Source organism: Pongo pygmaeus, chromosome 9 (assembly GCF_028885625.2).
Source record: "Pongo pygmaeus isolate AG05252 chromosome 9, NHGRI_mPonPyg2-v2.0_pri, whole genome shotgun sequence".
In the NCBI taxonomy this organism is placed as follows: domain Eukaryota; kingdom Metazoa; phylum Chordata; class Mammalia; order Primates; family Hominidae; genus Pongo; species Pongo pygmaeus.
This window is the reverse complement of record NC_072382.2, coordinates 125,187,740-125,207,149: the sequence shown is the minus strand read 5'-3', so window position 1 is coordinate 125,207,149 and position 19,410 is coordinate 125,187,740. Positions and strand designations below refer to the sequence as shown.

The following is a 19,410-nucleotide window of genomic DNA, read 5'->3' as shown; positions in this document are numbered from 1 at the left end:
AATCACTTCAACCCAGGAGGCAGAGGCTGCAGTGAGCCAAGATTGAGCCACTGCACTCCAGCCTGGGTGAGAGAGTGAGACTCCGTCTCAAAAAAAAAAAAAAAGTATGAGTTTCTTTGTGGGGCAACAAAAGTTTTTAAAAACTGACTGTGGTGATGGTTGTACATAGCTGTGAATATACTAAAAACCATTGAATTATACTTTAAATAGGTGAATTGTATATTATATAAATTATATCTCAATAAAGCTGTTTTTAAGAACTCAGCTCTGTACTCATCTCCTTTTGGAAATTTTCCCACACTCGTGAATAAAAAGAATTTCACTTTAAACAGTAGAGAAAAAGGAATCATTTATTTACTCATTATTAATTCATCAACAAACATCTATAGATCTATAGACCACTGTAAGAGGTCAGGTACAGTGCTGTGATGATACAAAGATGAACATGATTGGTCCTGGAGTATTCCAGTGAATACTGGAAAGTTAGTAAGCCATGCTATCTTTATCATTTTTTCCACTTCTTCCTTCCTAGGGTTTAAGGAGAAGAAAGGGGTCTCCTAATCCTCTTCACATTTTCAACTTTGTGCAGTGAAAATCCTCAAGCTTGAGCTTCATGTCAGTGACAAGTAAAACGAACAAACAAACAAACAAATAATGAAACAAATAATGAAAAAACAAAACTTAAAAGAAATCCACAAGCTATGGCCCTCTTGGCCACTTAACTTCTACCACATCACGCTGAATTTCATAGCGAGCCTGAAAGGTGTTTTTCTCTCTTTTGGAGAGGTAGATTTGGGGTGGGGAATGTGGAGACGTCATGCTGGGCCCGGTATGCTAATCCTCCCTAATCCAGGCCAGAGCAGAGCCCTTTTCCAACCATCATTTCCAAATCCTGAACTGTGTGAGGAGGCTCAAGTGCTGCTCCAAGACACGTGAGTATGTAACCTCATACTTTTAAGCAAACATCCATTCCATGTGAGAGACTCACAGAATAATGAAATAAGCCTTCACCCTTGAACAGCAAGAGGAAGTTTGCAAAACATTTTCACATGCACTACTCTTCAGACTTCCCATTAACCCACAGAGATCCTCTTCTGCAAATGAAGAAGGTGAAACCCATGGAGGTAAAGTGAAATGCTCAAGCTAATCTCCATAGCGAATAGAGGATAGAACTTAAATGTACAGCTGTCTTCTGATATTAAGTCCAATGTTCCCTGCACTCCATTGCCTCTAAATGCCAATTCCACTTTTATTTTTGGAAATGGAGTCTTGCTCTGTCGCCCAGGCTGGAGTGCAGTGGTGTGATCTCAGCTCACTGAAACCTTTGCCCACTGAGTTCAAGCAATTCTCATGCCTCAGCCTCCTGAGTAGCTGGGATTACAGCGCACTACCATGTCCAGCTAATTTTTGTATTTTTAGTAGCAACAGGGTTTTGCCATGTTGGCTAGGCTGGTCTCGAACTCCTGGCCTCAAATGATCTGCCTCCTCAGCCTCCCAAAGTGCTGGGATTACAGGCATGAGCTACCGCACCCCACCACCAATTCCTTCTCAGGCCACTTGGTGGTATCTACAAGCACCTATTCACTTGATTGCTGCTTTTCTTGGAAGGAAGCCTTTCATCTTCGAGGCCTAAAAATGATGGGGCTTTGTTTTACACACAATCCAAATAGATTCCAACAGAAGGCAATATAACAGTAGCTAAGAGTAGATGTGAGTCACACGAATTTGAATTTGAATCCAGAGTCTGCCTTTTCAGATACATATGTTCTTGTTTTTTGTTGTTGTTGGTTTGTTTTTTTTTTTTTTTGGAAACGGAGTCTCACTCTGTCGCCCAGGCTGGAGTGCAGTGGCGATATCTCAGCTCACTGCAACTTCCACCTCCCGGGTTCAAGCAATTCTCCTGCCTCAGCCTCCCGAGTAGCTGGGACTACAGGTGTCCACCACCACACCTGGCTAATTTTTGTATTTTTAGTAGAGACGGTGTTTCTCCGTGTTGCCCAAGTTGGTGGCGAACTCCTGAGCTCAGGCAATCTGCCTGCCTCGTCCTCCCAAAGTGCTAGGATTACAGGCATGAGCCACTGTGCCTGGCCAATACATAGGTTCTTCTAATCCAAAAAGTCACCACTTAAAATAACTGCCTGAACTACACCTAGGTGAAAATCCTGCCAAATTTTAAGGATAGGTCCCCAAATCCAACAAAAATGAAGGTTCTACTACACACATAGACAACTCTCGAAACCAGGAATACCTTCCTAAATTTAACCAAACCTACTGTCATCCCCATCCCAGCCAGCAATGCAAGATTTTTTTTCTTCATACACACACACACACACACACACACACACACACACATATATAACATTTTAAGAGTTGGGGGTGGGGGTCTCACCATGTTGTCCAGGCTGAAGTGCAGTGGTTATTCACAGGCACCATTATAGCCTACTAAAGCCTTGAACTCTTGGGCTCACATGATCCTCACACCACAACCCAAGTAGCTGGGAAGACAGGCCATGCCATCGCACCTGGCTCTTTTTACCATATTTTGTCCTCAGTATATATGGCAGAATCTCAAGATCAAAAGAAGGTCTCTTTTAGTTTCTTTTACATTTGAGGGAAAAGCCGACAAGCCATGACAAACTACTTTATTTATTTATTTATTTAAGACGAAGTTGCGCTCTTGTTGCCCAGGCTGGAGTGCAATGGTGTGACCTTGGCTCACTGCAACCTCCACCTCCTGGGTTCAAGCAATTCTCCTGCCTTGGCGTCCCGAGTAGCTGGGATCACAGGCACCCGCTACTACGCCTGGCTAATTTTTTGTATTTTTAGTAAAGACGGGGTTTCACCATGTTGGCCAAGCTGGTCTCGAACTCCTGACCTCAGGTGACCCTCCCGCCTCACCTCAGGTGACCCTCCGGCCTCAGCCTCCCAAAGTGCTGGGATTACAGGCATGAGCCACCGCCCCTGGCCTGACAAACTACTTTAGTTCAAGGTTAGCTCCCACCAAGCTTGCCCCATTTCCCTCTACTCTGTGAAAAGGGTAGCAGGATGAAGTACCAAACAGAAAGAACTTCTATCCCCAGGGTCCACAAAAATCCACGGAACAAAGCTCTATATCTGCACCTGCAGAGAGAACCATGCTCAGTTGTTGCAAACAGAAAAGAGAAACTCTGGAAGGCCCAAAACGCCCATCTTCTGCATAACCGATCCTACTCCTCAGTCCCCACCCCGCAAAGACACATGGCTCATCCTGTTTCTCCTGCCACTCTTCATATTGTTCCCTTCAGCCAGTCTTATGCATCCAACCTCATTCTTTTCCTGCTGTTTTCTACTACCCATCTGTATTTGTCATGGTGTCAGCCTCTTTCTTCAAGAAGTCTTCCTCTACTTCTCCAGAACTCTCTCTTTTCTAGTACAATCAGTACCACACAGCACAGTATGTTTTCCAATGGCTCCCACAGGTCTTCAATTTTTTTTTTTTTTTTTTTTTTTTGAGACAGAGTCTCGCTCTGTGGCCCAGGCTGGAGTGCAGTGGCACAATCTCGGCTCACTGCAGCTCCTGCACCCAGGTTCAAGCGATTCTCTTGCCTCAGCCTCCCAAGTAGTTGGGATTACAGGAGCCTGCCACTACACCCAGCTAATTTTTGTACTTTTAATAGAGATGGAGTTTCGCCATGTTGGCCAGGGTGGTCTCGAACTCCTGACCTCAAGTGATCCACACGCCTCGGCCTCCCAAAGTGCTGGGATTACAGGCGTGAGCCACTGTGCCCAGGTGTTCATTTCTTATACAAGCCTCCCCTCATCTTCCTTCTCAACCTCTACAACCCCTTACTCTACCTATCCTTCCCCCACACCCTCCTGAACATCACCACTATTAGCTGTTACTAGACTGAGCTCACAGAAATATTCAGTAAGTACTTACTGAATTGAAATCAATGTAATTGAACAGATTTGGAGAAGGAATTCCAGGGACAGTGATCAATGACTCAGTTGCTCCGCACAAGAACACAAATCCATTAAGAGCCAGGGTCCTACAGTCTCAAAGTAAATACGTAGGATTCGTGGTACCCATGAACAAGTGAGGACTCCCTGCCCTCCACCAGGCAAGGGGCTTGGCTCAGACACAACTCCCTGAAGCAGCAGTCCTGACCAGAGCTGTGTAGAGCTGCTCTAGGGCGCCCTGCACCAATTCTCTACGTGAGGGAAGCTCAACCTTCTCCCATTACCCAGATGCCACACTGACCTAGGCAAAAAAGTAGCTGGTACGAACCACAGTCTTGTAGGTATCGATGTCTAAAGACTCTGATATGGTAGGAAATGTGACTCACTCAGTGTCAATATTTCACTTCCACACAAGTGAGCCAGTTAAGGCAATCCGGTGTGGCCAGACATAAAATAAGATTGAAACGGAGTTCAGAAATATAAACCACTTAACTGTTCTCTGGCCTTTTACTGTCTCCTTCTGTAGAAAGGGAGCCATAGTAGTACCTACCTCAGAAAGTTTGCGTAGGGATGAAATCTGGAGGTACATGAAGTGCTCAACATAGTGACCCGCACGTGGTAAGGGCTCGATAACTATTAGTTGCTATTATTTTTATTATTTATTTCGCTGTGGGGATCGAGGGAGATGGAATGCAGCGTGAAGCTCCACGTAAACGTGTCATGCAATATGAAGCCCCTCACCCTGGGCTGAGGAGCGGGTGGCACGTGTGGAAGCTGAATGCCACCATCCCTGGGATCAGGCGCAGCGCCCTCCAGAAGCGCCTCTGGTGACGGGCTCCTGCTCTCCCCCAGGACGTTTCCCCCAGAATGCCCCGGGGCCCTGGACGGCTCTGGAGAGGACGGGAGGGGAGGGAAGGGAAGGAGACGGGCGGAACGGGGACGTACCTGCTTTCACTGCACTCCTTCCGCTCCCTCACCCTCAGCCACTTGCGGAGGAGGAAGCGTTTTCGGCGCGGGGACGCGCTGGGTGTGGAGCAGTTGGACCACGGGGTGTCCTCGTCGCTGGAGGGCGTGATCTCGATGGACGGCAGCTGCAGGAACTCCTTGCCGGGGGCCAAGACGCCGGGCAGGTCCCGGGCCAGCCCGGCCTCCAGGCTCTGCTCCTGTACGTTCTTCATGCGGCGCATCTTGAAGCGCCGGCGGCGAAGCGTGGGGGTCGACGAACTGGACCAGACCGGGCTGCCCTCGGGCGCACCCTGCGGCTCGGGCACCTGCAGGGCGGGCAGCGGCCGGTTCTCCATCATGTTGGCCGCCGGCATGGGGGCCGTCGCCTCTGCGCTCCTCCTGCGCCCTCCGCCAGCGGCCTCGTTCGCGTCTCCCTCTGGCTGCTCCCCACCCTCGGCCCGCGGCACACGCCCCAATCCTGAGGCCGGAGGAACAAGTTCCTTTCCCGGAGCGCAGCGAGGAAGGGACGCGAGGGGACGCGGCGTGGCGCGCCGCCGCCCGGAGTCTAACTTTTCGGAGCGCGCGTCCTCCGGGCCGTCAGCCGCCGGCGAGGCTACCCGGGAGGGGCGGGAGCCGCCTGCCAGCCACCCGGCCGCCCTCCTGGGGCTCCCCTCGCGCGCCCACTTGTTTTTCTTCCGCTGCGCTCCCTCGCTTGCTGGCGTCTTTGCCTTAGCGGGACTCGGCAGCCAGGGGCCCCAGGGGGCGGTGCAGCAAACTCTCAGCGGTTTGCGTTCAGCAGACCAGGTTGGGGAGCCGGCTTGGCGCTGCAGGGAGGTAGAGAGCGGGAGGAAGAGGCAGTGGTAGGAGGGAAAGGGAGAGAGAGAGAGAGAGGAAGCGAGACACTGGATAAAAACAAAAAAGGAGGAGGAGGAGGAGCGGGGGCTGGGGGCGGGGTGAGGGGGGCTGTCCTGAATGGGCTAGCACTGGCAGCGACCGCTAGTGTAACTGTACACGGATTCCCTCGGGGAGGGACTCTACCTCCAAGTAAAGGCTGCTCCAATCAGCCTAGTGAAATAGGATCACAAACCAAACTTTCTCAGGGCAACGATTGGCCAGGCAGCTCCCATTAGTCGAAGTCGGCTATTTCCTTGGGGGTGGGGAGTGCAGAGAAAGGGGAGTCAATGAATTCAGTCCTTACTCTCTCAGACCACCCATGATACAGGGTTGAAGGAAAATGAGGAGACTTTTCAACCATCTCTTGTCTTCTAAGAAAGGCACTTTAAATTATTTGGGGGTCTGAGTAGTGGCACTGCAGGCCGGAGTATAGTCAGAGGAGGAAAGCAAGGTTGCTGGAGGCTGCTTCCAAAATGACAAGCTGAGAAGAGTACAGTTCTCCCGTGGCGGCGTGAGCTGAGGACACCAGACATGACATGCCAAGGAAAGACAGACAATAGGGTCTGAGAGACAAAGGACACAGGACCAGTAAGGAAAATGGGAGCTGAACCCTGTACATGAGCCAGCTGCCAGTACCATAGCCGCGTCCTGAGCAAAGAACGAAATGAGGAGTTGGTGAGCACCCACAAAGCAATGCATCCAACAGAGCCCCAGGGAGTTGAGTGTACCCCCCCCCTTACATTGCTGAGGGCTGATTCAATTCTGCTTCAGCCTGCCATGGACTGAGTCGCAGAGTACAGTATGTCCCCATGTCATGGAACCTAGGAAGTCTAGTTCAGTCCTGGTAGCATCCCAAGATGTGCTGAACCACACTCACTCTCTAGACCCAGGCCCTAAGAGATCATCAACCCTAGAACTGATCCATCCTATTTAGACGCTCTCTGTGGGCACTGAGTCTAACCCAGCCCAGCTCCTAGAGCAAGGCTGTAGCACCCATTCTCCTCCTTCATCCCCAGCCCAATGCATTTGTCTCTTGGGTCAGTAACTGTTTTGTTTTGTTTTTAAGAGACAAAGTCTCACTCTGTTGCCCAGGCTGGAGTGCAGTGGTGCAGTCATGGCTCACCGCAACCTTGAATTCCTGGGCTCAAGCTGTCCTCCCACCTGAGCCTCCTGAGTAGCTGGGAGTACAGGTGTGCACCACCACACGCAGCTAAGTTTTATTTCTTTTTGTAGATATGAGGTCTTGCTATGTTGCCCAGGCTGGTCTCAAACTCCTGGCCTCAAGTGATCTGCCTGCCTTGGCCTCCCAAAGTGCTGAGATTACAGGCATGAGCCACCATGCCCAGCCTGGTCAGTAACTTTCAAAGAGATCATGAGAAGCACCCAAGAACATACCAGGAAGTCCACAATCTGATCCACCCTTCTTTTCTGCCTCTCTCAGAGTCCAGTTTCCATCTGGGAGCCAATGCCCAGCTTCCGTGCCAGGACAAAAGTCACATTTCACAAGTGTCCTGAAGCTGAGGAAAATTCACATCCCTAAAGACCACAAGAATTCACTGCAAGTAAACACATCCCTGCAGTTCAGCAAGACATCAAGGATGACAGCTGGCTATGGATCTACCAAGCTCTGCAATGACACTTGTCAAGTATGGAAAAGCTCAAGGCATCCTGACATTACACAACCTTTGAGGGGCTGGGAAACCGAGGGAAATATGTCTTCCTCAGGGAGAGAGATACTGCGGCTGAAAAGCCAAGGCCAGGCCCTCCCATAAATGACTCCCTGGAATGTCAGCCCCCGTTTCTGAAATCCAGCCCCTGGCCCTTTCAGGAGTGATTTGGTTTCACTCTACTGTAACTCCCGGACATAGCACAGAAAGCAGAAACCCCTTGCCATCAGGTGTCAGGCCTGACAAGGAGCAGGTCATCTCTTCCGGCTCCAGGGTTGCTAAGGAGGTTGCACTGTAATTCCAAACTTCAGGACCCGGAGCTAAGCCAAGTTCCACAGAGTTTGTTCACTGCCTTGTACTTCCTCCAAGGACGAGTGTTTTGCAAGGGATCTGATAACTTCCCAGTTCAAGGAACCTGCATATTGGGCAGGCTCTTGACATAGAAGATGAGGGTCTCAGGGGCTTACGGGAAGAAAGGAAGCCAGGACACTACCATTTGCTTGGAGGCCAAAAACACAAAAGGATGGTCCACAAGACAGGGGCCAGAAGATTCTATGGGCAGCTTGAGAAGAGGGAGAAACAACAAGGGGGGAAGCTTTAAGTTTGTTCTGGGCACTCTGAATTTAAGGGTATACCTCTTACAAGGAAGAAAAGCCACCAGCACCCTCTTCCCACACACTTCAGCCACTTTTCCCACCCACAGTAGATTCTGGAACTGAAATCCTATGAGATTTAATTCAAGCCTTGGGCACAGCAGCGACTAAGAGTGATCATTTACATTTCACCCAGCCTGAGGGAAAACCTCCAAACAGGAACCTAAAATGTCTCACTTGATTGGGAGGCAGATACCCAGAGCTCTCTTAGCCTGAACACTGTCCTTACTCACTTGCACCTGCAGTCCCTTCTTTTTTTCAAGCCATAACCTTTTTGACCATTAAAACCCTGTTCAAAACACATCCTCCAGCCCTTTCCAGCTGTTTCTGTTGCCCATGGCTCTGGCAAGTAAGATAATAAATGAGGCACTGCTGTGAAATATGAAATGCCCTACAGCTGTGAGCCAACATTACTGTTAAGACTATAAGCTCCTTGAGGAAAGAATCAAGTTTCTCCTTCCTTTAATTCTCTCCAGTGTCCTGTGCTTTTTATGTGTATGGTGACCTTTACACTTTTGGAAACAGCTTTCAGACATCACACTGTGTCTTCCCAGCAGCCTTTACAATTGATGAAAGCGGGACAGAGAGATTCAGTAGTTTATCCAAGGTCACAGATAAATGATGATGGCTAATCAATGACAAGGACAGAACTGGAACTCATGCCTTCTGAAGCCAGTTTAGAGGCCTCCAAAAGTGTAGAGAAACAATTTCTCAAAGTAGCTGGTGCCAACATCAGAACCTAAGAGTTTTTATGCCCTGCGTCAGAATCTCAGCGATTGCATTTGCTCCCCAAGTCTCCCCACTCCAATATTTCTTCTCCGCAATATTTGGCTCTCAGCAACCCCACAGTTCTCTGTGAAACTGACCTCACCTTTGCCCCCAATCCCCACTTCCCCAGACAGGTGGTAACCAGAACAACCCAGCCTCCCCTTTCCCCACCTGCAGCCAGGCCTCTGACTTTAAATGAAAAGAGGTCATATTACTAAGCAACTGTTGTTTACTCTCAGCTGCACAGGCTCCCTTTTCCTGCAGACACAAGACAGTCAACACCTGTCTATTACTTCTGGAGACTCATAAACTATTATTATTATTCAATTTCCAGGAGAAAACTTAAGTGAAACACAGTAGCTTTCAGACTAGATTTCTCCTGGGTGCACATCCAAGTAAATGTGAATTGGAAGGCGCTGGCACCCCGGACACCTTATTGCACCTGCTCCAGGATGCCAAGGCAGGGAACTCCCAAAGACACAGGAATGTCTCCCCACAACACTGTTGTTGCAAGACAGACAGTCCCCACTCTCAACACTGGGACACAGAGTCTCTCCCCCACACAACATTCAGAACGGCCAATCCCAACGGTTGGCCCATTATGAGGGAAAGAAGCAGGCAGTGAGCATAGAAGAAGTGGAATTTGCGGCTGGCAGGGAAGCTGCAAATACGGACAGAAACGTGGATGATGCTGAGAGCAATGTTAACTGTCTTCAAACACAAAACGAAGGATGGTCAGATTTCACTCTGCAGCTCTCATTTTGCTGCTGAGCAAGAGGAAATGCATTTCTGTAGAGTGCAGCATGGGGGATTTGGGATAGATGATAAACATTTACCGAGGGTAAGGCTGGTTAAGGACTGGCCTGAATGACTAAGACTGGGTAGAGAATGGCTTTCTCTGTAGGTCTTTTAAAGGTAACTGGAGCCTAATTAGAGGCGGTGGCAGGAAAGAGATGATCTCTTAAAGGCCCAGCCCACCCTACTACTGTGGGTCTCTAAGACCCAGATTGTTTCTTTTTAAAGTAGAAGCAATTCACTTACACCTAAAACAAAGTCTGTTTGAGCTGACCTGTTACTGGCTCAACGGCATTTTGATCACTGGATGCTAAACACCTCCCTGAGACCCACAAATAGCTTTAATATCTTGCACTGATGAACTAGAGATACAGGGATCAATTACTAGGATGGTGCTGAAGCAAGGAACTGAGGGTTCGGGGATAAAGACAGGAGAAAGAATTGGAGGGAATAACTTAAACTCCACTCCATGGTATCTCCTTCTGTTTCTTTCACGAGTCCTCACTTCATTTCCCCAGGGAGGGCCTCACTACTTTAAGAAGGGTCAGAGGATGCTGCACTGAATCGGTGTGGTTAGAGAAGGAGTGTGGAGGAGGAGTCTAGCGCTGGTTAAATACAACCTAAATCAAACCACAGTTGACCAACCACCACATCCAGCTTCTCCTTCCAAGGAAAAAGGGAGAAAATGCTTCGGGACTTTGATGGAGACTCAGTTTCTGAGAATAGAGCCCTGGGCAGTGCTCTCAACCTTGGGGAGTGCACAGGGTCAGCTGTTTGTTTCCAACAGCCCTCACAGGGGCCAGGGTGAGCAATGACGTCACCTCGAGAGAAGGACTGTCACCAGATAAGCCTCCTTCGTTTAACTGCTCATCAAAAGGCTTAGGCGTCAAAGAAGAATGTTTTGCACAACATTTGGCTGCCCTTGCACTTGACACCAAGGATACCAAGGCACAGAAGGACATCATCTCTTGTCCTCTAAATCTTGCAAGGACTTACATGCAAACCAGGGCTGCAAAAGACTTTCTGAGGTCGCCCCACCTGTCCTTGGCTGCCCATCCCAAGGAAAGCAGGTGGCATGTGCTGGAATTTCTGCTGTTGCTTTCCTCAGAAGCATTGCAAAATATCATCAGCTTATACTAACTACCAACTAGTGATTGAGTGTGCAGACCCAAAGTCAAGCCACCTGAGTTTTGGACCCGTTTCCATCACTTACTAGCAGTTTTATTGTGGTTAAGTTATTTAACTTCTCTGCAACTCAGTTTCTCATCTGTAAAATTAAGTTAATAAATAGCATCTCCTTGCTGGAGTGATTGTGAGCATTAGTGCTGTGTAGGGCACTTAGAACAGAGTTTGGCACACAGTAAGTGCTCGATAAATGTTAGCCTTTGTTATGTATAAGTTTCCTTTATAATACCCTTCGTAGGAAACAGGACTGTTCTTGTTGATTTTCAACTCAGTTTAATTCTACAAGTAGTTGTTAAGCTAGAACACTGTGTAAAGCTCCTTGTTCAGGAAGTCCTTGGGATATAGCTAGATAAATAAGATACACATGGTGCATTGGAGCACATGATCTCTCAAAGCAGAATTAATTAAGTGCAAAATACCAGTGCACAAGAGGTGTGAGTGGAAAGATTGATAAATTTTAACTAGAGGAAAAGAGGTAGTCTAAGCAGGCCCTATGGAGGAATGGGTATTTAAGTTAATACTTCAAGTCGGAATTTCAATAAAAAAGAATAGGGCATTAGCAGTTTGAATAAAAGCACTGAGGAGTGAAAACTCACAGAGAGGTGTTGAAAATAGGAAAAGACAAGTCAGAGCATAGGGTAGGACATACAGGATTCGGCAATGAGGCTGGACAAACAAGGGGTCAGATTGCAGTGCAGAAGGGTTTTTGTTTGTTTGTTTGTTTGTTTTTAATCAGAGACAAGGCCTTGCTATGTTGTCCAGGCTTGTCTTGAACTTCTGGTCCAAAGGGATCCTCCTATCTCAGCCTTCCAAAGTGCTGGGATTACAGGTATGAGCCACCACACCTAGCCTAGTGTTGAATTATAGATTTTATTCTTCAGGCAAGGGATGCTATTCAGATTGGTTTGGGTTTGGTGGTTTTCCTTTTTCTTTTTTTTTTTTTTTTTTTTTTTTTTTGGTGTGGGGGGACTACATTACTAACCTGTATTTGAGAAGCATCAACTCTGGTGACAGCAGGAAATTTGAATTGGAGAAAAAAGCAGATGGGAACCATAAAAACCAATTAGGAGACTATCATTCAATCAGCCAATATTTTTGGAATATTGACCATATGAATGGCAAATAGTTCTGGTAAGAGATGGAGAAAATCTGAAATAGGGCAGGGGAAAAATGTGGAATGAAAGGAGATAGGCAAGGAAAAGGAGGAACCTCTGGAAGAAAACCAAGAAACAGCAATCACTGGGAAGCTGAGGGGAGAAAGGAGGCGTTTATTGCATGGCTACACTAAGCCAGGCGCTGTGCTGAGTGCTTCACCCACAAAATCCCAGCTGACTCTTGCAACAGCTCTGAGAAATAAATATCAAAAGCCCAATTTCAAGATGATGAGAGATTTTACAAGGTGACTTGCCCAAGTTCACACAGCTAGTAGAAGATGAACACAAATTTAAACTAGGGTCTCTTTGTTTTAAAACTTATACCTTTTAAAGTATACTACATTTCAAGGAGATAAATGATGCTATATCCTATAATGAAGTCAGGCAGAAGAAAGACAGAGATAATTCCATTAAATTTTGTAATTAGGTCATTGGTGACCTCTGAGACAACAATTTCAGTAGAGTGGTCAGAGAAGAAATGAGATCGCTATGGGTTAAAGAGTAGATAAGGAATGAATTAATGGAAGCTGCAAGATTAGACTGCCCTTTCCAGAAATTAGTCAGCAAAGGGAATGAGGGACATCTATTCTCAAATAGTTTTTGAGCATCTACTAAGTGTTAAACACCCTTCTAATGCCTAGAGTTAGACTGTGAAAAGTTACTTGTGGTTGGAGTGGGAGCAAAAGGAGAGAAGGAAGAGAAGAGGAGAGAGGAGGGGAGTGGAGGGGAGAAGAAAGGAAAGGAGGGGGAACATTTGGGGTTGGGGATAAGGTTTTTTTTTTCTTTTAATCTGTGTGTGTGTGTCTTATTGTTGGTAGATGTTATGTTTTAGAGGAACAAAACGTGACTGTATGATTATGCCATTTACAATGGAGTTCTGCCTATATCTGCTAAGAAAATTGGAGCTTCATGGTGTACCTGGTAATCTAGCAAATCAATCACAAAGTATTTAATCTTCCCAGACTCTAAGCATACCATAATAGTGAGTAGTGTGAAGTTTCTGAAAAGTTTATGAAAAATGATTATTGCTTCCTACAAATATTTTTTGAATGCCTATCAAAGATGACTCTGGCCTCAGTTGCTTCAAATCTGGGGGAAGGGAGGAAGGAGCAGAAAACCAATCTAAGAACTACAATTCGGTAAATTTACTTCAAGAGAAATGTTTACCAAATGCAGTGTGAACACGGGAGAGAAGGATCCTGATCCAGAGAGAATTTCACAGAGAAGACAGTACCTAGTCAAGGTTTGAAGGTGAGCAGAGGCGTTTTCCATGTAGAACAAGGGGGTCATATTTCCAGCAGAAGACCCATATGTACAGAGGCATTGAGGCATAAAAGAAAGCATGGTTTGATTGTTTCTCGGCCTTTTGGCTGAGGTCTAGTGTAGAAAGCATGCTGTGTTATTGGAATTACAAAAAGAACAGTTTGGAGCATAATGAATGTAATGAAAAAGTTTTAAAAACTAGAAAACAGTTGCCTGGTTTGTTCTGATAGGACAGCATGTTTGCCAAACACCAGAGAGATATTAGCCTTTACATATTATGTCAAGCAAAAAATTGGAATTACTTTGTTATGACACATGAAGAAGCTGAAGACGACTAGGCTGTATGGAGGATTTTCATTGGTGGTCCCTGTAATCCAGCTCTGGACAACCATTCCTACTATACCCTGAGAGGTTTATCTTTCTGCAAACAATGCATCTTGAGGCAGTAACTGTAAACAATTCACCCCTATGCAATTCTGCACTTGGTGCGAACTCTTGCCTCAATGAAATTCACACTGTGGGATGTTCCAGCTTTTCAGGAATAGTCTGTTTCCTCTACACTGCTGCACTCCGCCCCAGAACTGCCCCTAGTAGCAAGCACCCCTGCTTGTATCCCCCCTACATCCCTCTCCTAGAAATGGAGACTCAGGACCACTGTGCTCACATTTTTGCTCAAACCAGTGACTACATGGCATTTTAAATACTCTGAAATTGAGATTCAGGGATGAGTCATGCTAGGTAATCTACAAAGTCTTTTTGTAGCTTTCAGGGTCTATCAGCTGGAAAGGTCTACTTTGCTTTAAGCAATCCTGATGTATGAAAATACAGATTTAAAAAATATCTGAGTCTGGCATGATCCTTCATATAATTTAAATCATTTGTTTTACAGAAAAGATTTATTAGAATACATTGTTTCTTTACATGTATGAAATTTTAATTCAACGATAAACTTGAATAAGGCACACACAGATGAGGAAGTCATTTGTTGCATAAATTTGGGTGTCCAAACAGACATGAAACATGTCACCTTTTCCAGGAAAAGAAACAACTTCATTTTCTGTGCCCTCAACCACTCCCTGGATGTAAGCAGATACCTCTGGAAGATATATTAATTCTGTCTGACAGTTGGAAATTTTTATAAGCAGTAAAAATATCACCTTCCTTAGATGACAGAATTATAGCCTGGAAGAAGCATTAGCTATTTCATTCCATGCACATCCTTCTTCTACTCTATCTCACTCAGGTTCACAGATGAGAAACTGAGGCATGGGCAAGATAAATCTTAGACCAAGATCACAAAGCTGGAGCTGAAACTGTTTTATGTGAATCAAACATCTTTCAGTCAAGCGCTACCTTAATGACTTCTAGTATTATTTTGAACATAATATTTTGACCTCTGAGAATAATTAAAAAACAAACTGCACAGAGGAGTCCTAACAGTCAGTCTGCATTTGTTGGCAAACATTCTGTGCACATCTAATTCCCTCATAAGCCCACACAGAGCAAGAAGTTAATCAAACACAAATACCTCACTAGAACTAATCCCAACATGTGGACGTGTAGATTTGTATAAAAGGTATAGAATGGTTACTGGCATTTGGGAAGGCCTTTTTGCTTTACATAAACAGGATTCCTGTATGTGGGAAATTACCCTAATACATTTTACTTGATTGATACACAACTTTGCAAGAACATCACTACTTACTAAAAGTATATCTGTAAACGATTAACTTACGTGGTCTTGCCCTTTCACTTTAAAGCAAATATATGATACCTAGGACTTGAGCCACATGAAAAATCTGCTTCAGTCAGGTATAGATTCGAAATGTTTCAGTGTCCTAAAAATTTTCAGATTCACCTAAGATTTCATGAGCAAGACACTATATTTTGTCATTTAAGTCTCATAATAATCCTATGAGGTAAGTGTTATTTTTTCCCATTGTAGTGATGAGGAAACTCAGGCTCAGAGAGGTGAAGAACTGCAGAGGTCAAGATTTAAACCCAGGTATTCTGAATCCCAAACCAGCGTTTTCTCCACTTCACTATTGCTCTCTTTTGACTTTCTGTAAAATACACATTCAAACTAGTTCTCCCTGTCATCGTTTGTGAAGACATGCAGTTGATTTGCAATTTGGCAGATTAATTAATTTGGAGTTGCAATTCGGCAAACCAATACCCTTTGTTTCCTTATTTAATTCAGTCAGTTTCTATTTGTTCCCTAAATTTCCTTGGGAGTTTGTATTGAATTCTAAATATTAAAGAGAAAAAAAAACACACTATCCCAAATATTTAGCAGAACTCCCTTGAAATAAATTATTATATTAGCAATATATTCTTTTCATGGCATGTTCAGGCCACATAATCAGTTTCTCCTTTGCCATTAATAATGTAGGTGTACCTCTAACTTATAATTTTTACCCAAGTGTCTTTAATACCTCTTACCTATTAAGAAGTCTGCCTGTAGATCTGAGATGAGTCATCAGGGATCGGTAAGTCCTGGTGCTTCCTGGCTCCATTATCGAGGACTGCAGACTCAAGGCTCCAAGCAGGCACTTTGGATCATGGAGGAGAAAACTGCAGAGCCCAAGTCTCTACTATGTTCATTTGCTTAAAATGAGGTTTGCCATCCTCTGTTGCAATAGTAGCTTAGTAAACAATAAAAGACCTTTAAAAGTAGCCTTTCCGTGGTCTTAAGATTCTAATTTAGCTTCCACAGGTAGATCTAACTTGTTTCCAGAATGTAGTCAGGCAATGGTTTAAATCTTACTAGCCAGAACAAAGTCTTCCTTTTTGAAGGCTTGTTCACATGATCATTCTGTGCAAGTTTGCCACCTATGCAGGACCTTGGACCTTGGAACAAGGACAGTGGGTTCCATTCCCACCATAATAAAATCTCCCCAGCTTAACTCAAAGAACAGCCAGTCAGCACTCATTGGCCCCATATGTCCTTCAGGCAGAGGCCCACTAGGGTACTGAAAAATCTAGTCTACTGCTTTGCTTCCTTTTTCTTGCTCCCTCTCTCTCTTTCTCTTTCTCTCTCTCATTCACACACACACACACACACACACTTAGAAATTCCCCTACTCCCTTCTTGCACCAGACACTGGTTTTTCTGTTTTGTTTTGTTGTTGTTGTTGTTTTAAGAGACAGGGTCTCTATCACCCAGGCTGGAGTGCAGTAGCACAATCATAGTTTACTGCAGCCTCAAACTCCCGGCCTCAGGCAATCCTCCTGCCTCAGCCTACCAAGTAGCTTGGACTAGAGACATGTGCCACCACACTCGGCTAATTTTTATTATTTTTTGTAGACACAGGGTCTGGCTATGTTGCCCAGGCTGGTCTTGAACTCCTGGTCCCAAGCAATCCTTTAGCCTTGGCCTCCTAAAGTGCTGGCAGTACAGGCATGAACCACCATGCCCAGCAGATGCTGTTAATTCAAAAATAAATGATGAGTTCCCTTCTGTGGAGGTAGTAAAGCCCAGAGTGAACCTGTTGGGGACAGTATCACTATGAGTTTGAGACCAGAAAACCTCTGTGGTCACTTGCAAGTCTAAGACTCTAGAGCATTCCACAGTTCCCAGGTTCTATATATAGCAAGTCTCTGTCTGCTCTTGCTCTTCAAGTTGTCCTTTTATGATGTCTTTTCTTTCTGTTCTCCTTTGAGAATGTCCTCAATATTCATTTATTAATCAATCTTAACTAGCATAAAAAAATCTCAAAGCAGTTTACCCACATCTCTTTCCAATGCATCATTTCCCGCCTTGTATCACAATTAGTGATGTGTATTTTCCTCCCACTCTAAGACTGTGACTGCCATCCACACAGGATTTATGTCCCATTCATCGTTGTTGTGTGTTACCAAGCTCACTGCTCCAGACTGAGCACTTACATTTATGCTCGGTAAATGTCTATGAATGAAACAATGATGGTGGAGGGACAGGGGAGAACAAGGAACAGGGCTGGGAGGTTTGAAGAGGCACCAAGTGCAATTATTTCCCAGCCTGGAAGTCTCTAGAAATTGCTCTTCTGCCACAATACCCTTCTGGAGAGAAGAAAACTGAAGAATATCATCTGCTTCAGCCCTGCCATTTTCCTAGGGGCAGCTCTGACTGTGGTCACAATATTCCTTAGATTATCATATCACACTAAGACAACACTGCAGAGGAGGTCTCAGGAGAAGTAACCTGGGACACCAATGCCCTTTGCCCAGAACATTCACTCCTGATTAACTAAAGTTCAGGTTTTTTAGGTAAGGGTGTTTGGACTATGAATCGTTGGGGAGCAATTAAATGAAGGAACAAGAATGTACTTGGAAAAAACAGCTTATCTATCAACTCTTAAGAAAATACCCTGAATCAGAGTTCAGTCAATCCTCTTTCTCCTACTGGTAAGGCCCCCAGCTTAACCATCCCTGAGAGAGGGGATTTCATCCTACTGTCTTTCAAAGATCTCCAGATGGGCAAATCTTCCAAGTCCCCTTGGGAAACCCTGACAGACTTGTGTTCTGGTGCTGCCCAGCTCTCCAGAAAAATAACCATCCTCTTCCACGGTTTTCTGTTTGAAGGATGTCTGCAAGTCCTGGTTAGAAGGCTGACATTAAGCCATCATTTTATTTCCCCAAAATGTCTATTTATTCCATTTGAGTTTCAAAGTAGAAAAGTACCTTAGAGAAAGAAAGCCAGCTTCCACATTTTATATATAAAATAGTTAGGGCATAGTGGTTCATTCCTATAATCCCAGCACTTTGGGAGGCCAAGGTGGGAGGGCTGCTTGAGGACAGGAGTTTGAGACCAGCCTGGGCAACATAGAGAGACCTGATCTCTACAAAAAATCACTTTAAAAATTAGCCAGGCGTAGAGGCATGTGCCTGTAGCCACAGCTACACGTTGCTCACTGCAACCTCCACCTCCTAGGTTCAAGTGATCTTATGACTCAGCCTCCCGAGTAGCTGGAATTACAGGTGCACACTACCATACCCAACTTATTTTTATATTTTTTGTACAGACAGGGTTTCTCCATGTTGTCCAGGCTGGTCTCGAACTCCTGACCTCAAGTGACCCGCCCACCTTGGCCTCCCAAAGTGCTGGGATTACAGGCGTGGGCCATTGCGCTCAGCCTGTTTGTTTGTTTTATTGATACATGATAGATGTGCATATTTTGGGGGTATGTGTGATCATTTACTACCTTTGTATAATTTGTAAAGATCAATTCTGATGCCAAAGCTTATGTTCTCACATGATTTGCTTGGTCTCCTCCAGCGTGGAGTGATTTCAGACTTTAATGTCAACATCTCAGTCCCAAGTTAGTACCTGATTTGATAAGTCATGAATGCACCTATACTACACAATGATTGCATGTGCCTGTACAAAATACCATTACACATTGTTTTTTTCTTTTTTCTTTGAAACGGAGTCTCACTCTGTCACCCAGGCTAGAGCGCAATGGCGCGATCTCGGCTTACCGCAACCTCTGCCTCCCAGGTTAAAGTGATTCTCCTGCCTCAGTCCCCTGAGTAGCTGGGATTACAGGCATGCATCACCACGCCCAGCTAATTTTTGTATTTTTAGTAGAGACGGGGTTTCACCACGTTGGCCAGAATGGTCTTGAACTCTCGACCTCATGGTCCGCCCATCTCGGCCTCCGAAAGTGCTGGGATTACAGGCTTAAGCCACCGCGCCCTGCCTCCACGTTCTTAATATCCATCACATGACCTGTTTGAGATTAATGTAGCCCTTGCACTTCATTGATAGTTACTTTGTCTCCCATAAGTGAATTACAAGGGTTCTGGATTTAGAAAATCTGAGTTCAAATCCTGGATTCACCACTTATTAGCAAGTTCATTCATCTCTCAGTGCCTCAGTTAACCAATGTGAAAAATCAGATTGATAATAATAGTGCCCATCTCAAGGGCTTATTGTGGAAGATAAACAGATAATACACATAAAGCACTTAGCTCAGTCACTAGCACATAGCATATGCTAAAAAAAAAAAAAAGTCCATGGTTACTTCATTTTTATGTCTGCAATCATGTGTATAGTCTTCACACTTTCATCATTAATGTAATGACATCCATTCAGGCAACAAGTTATGCCTGGCTACAGGGACTCATCACACAGCCGCCATAGGGCACTATAAAACTCTACCTTTT

The 19,410-nt window shown here is 45.3% G+C and overlaps 1 protein-coding gene across 14 annotated transcripts in view; it reads right to left on the bottom strand.

Moving 5' to 3' along the window:
• Positions 1–19,410, bottom strand: part of GRAMD1B (GRAM domain containing 1B) — a 267,819-nt gene that overhangs the window by 189,708 nt on the left and 58,701 nt on the right. For 4 of the 14 annotated variants that reach the window (XM_063671524.1, XM_054437558.2, XM_054437561.2 and 1 more), the window contains exon 2: positions 4,885–5,210. The exons of 5 other annotated variants lie outside the window; for them this stretch is intronic. In XM_063671524.1, coding sequence (XP_063527594.1) covers positions 4,885–5,126 — 242 coding nt within the window. In that variant the 5' untranslated portion in view covers positions 5,127–5,210. Of the gene's footprint in view, positions 1–4,884; positions 5,785–19,410 lie in introns of those variants that run through there. 5 more of the 14 variants (XM_054437566.2, XM_054437567.2, XM_054437564.2 and 2 more) reach the window with 3 other exon arrangements.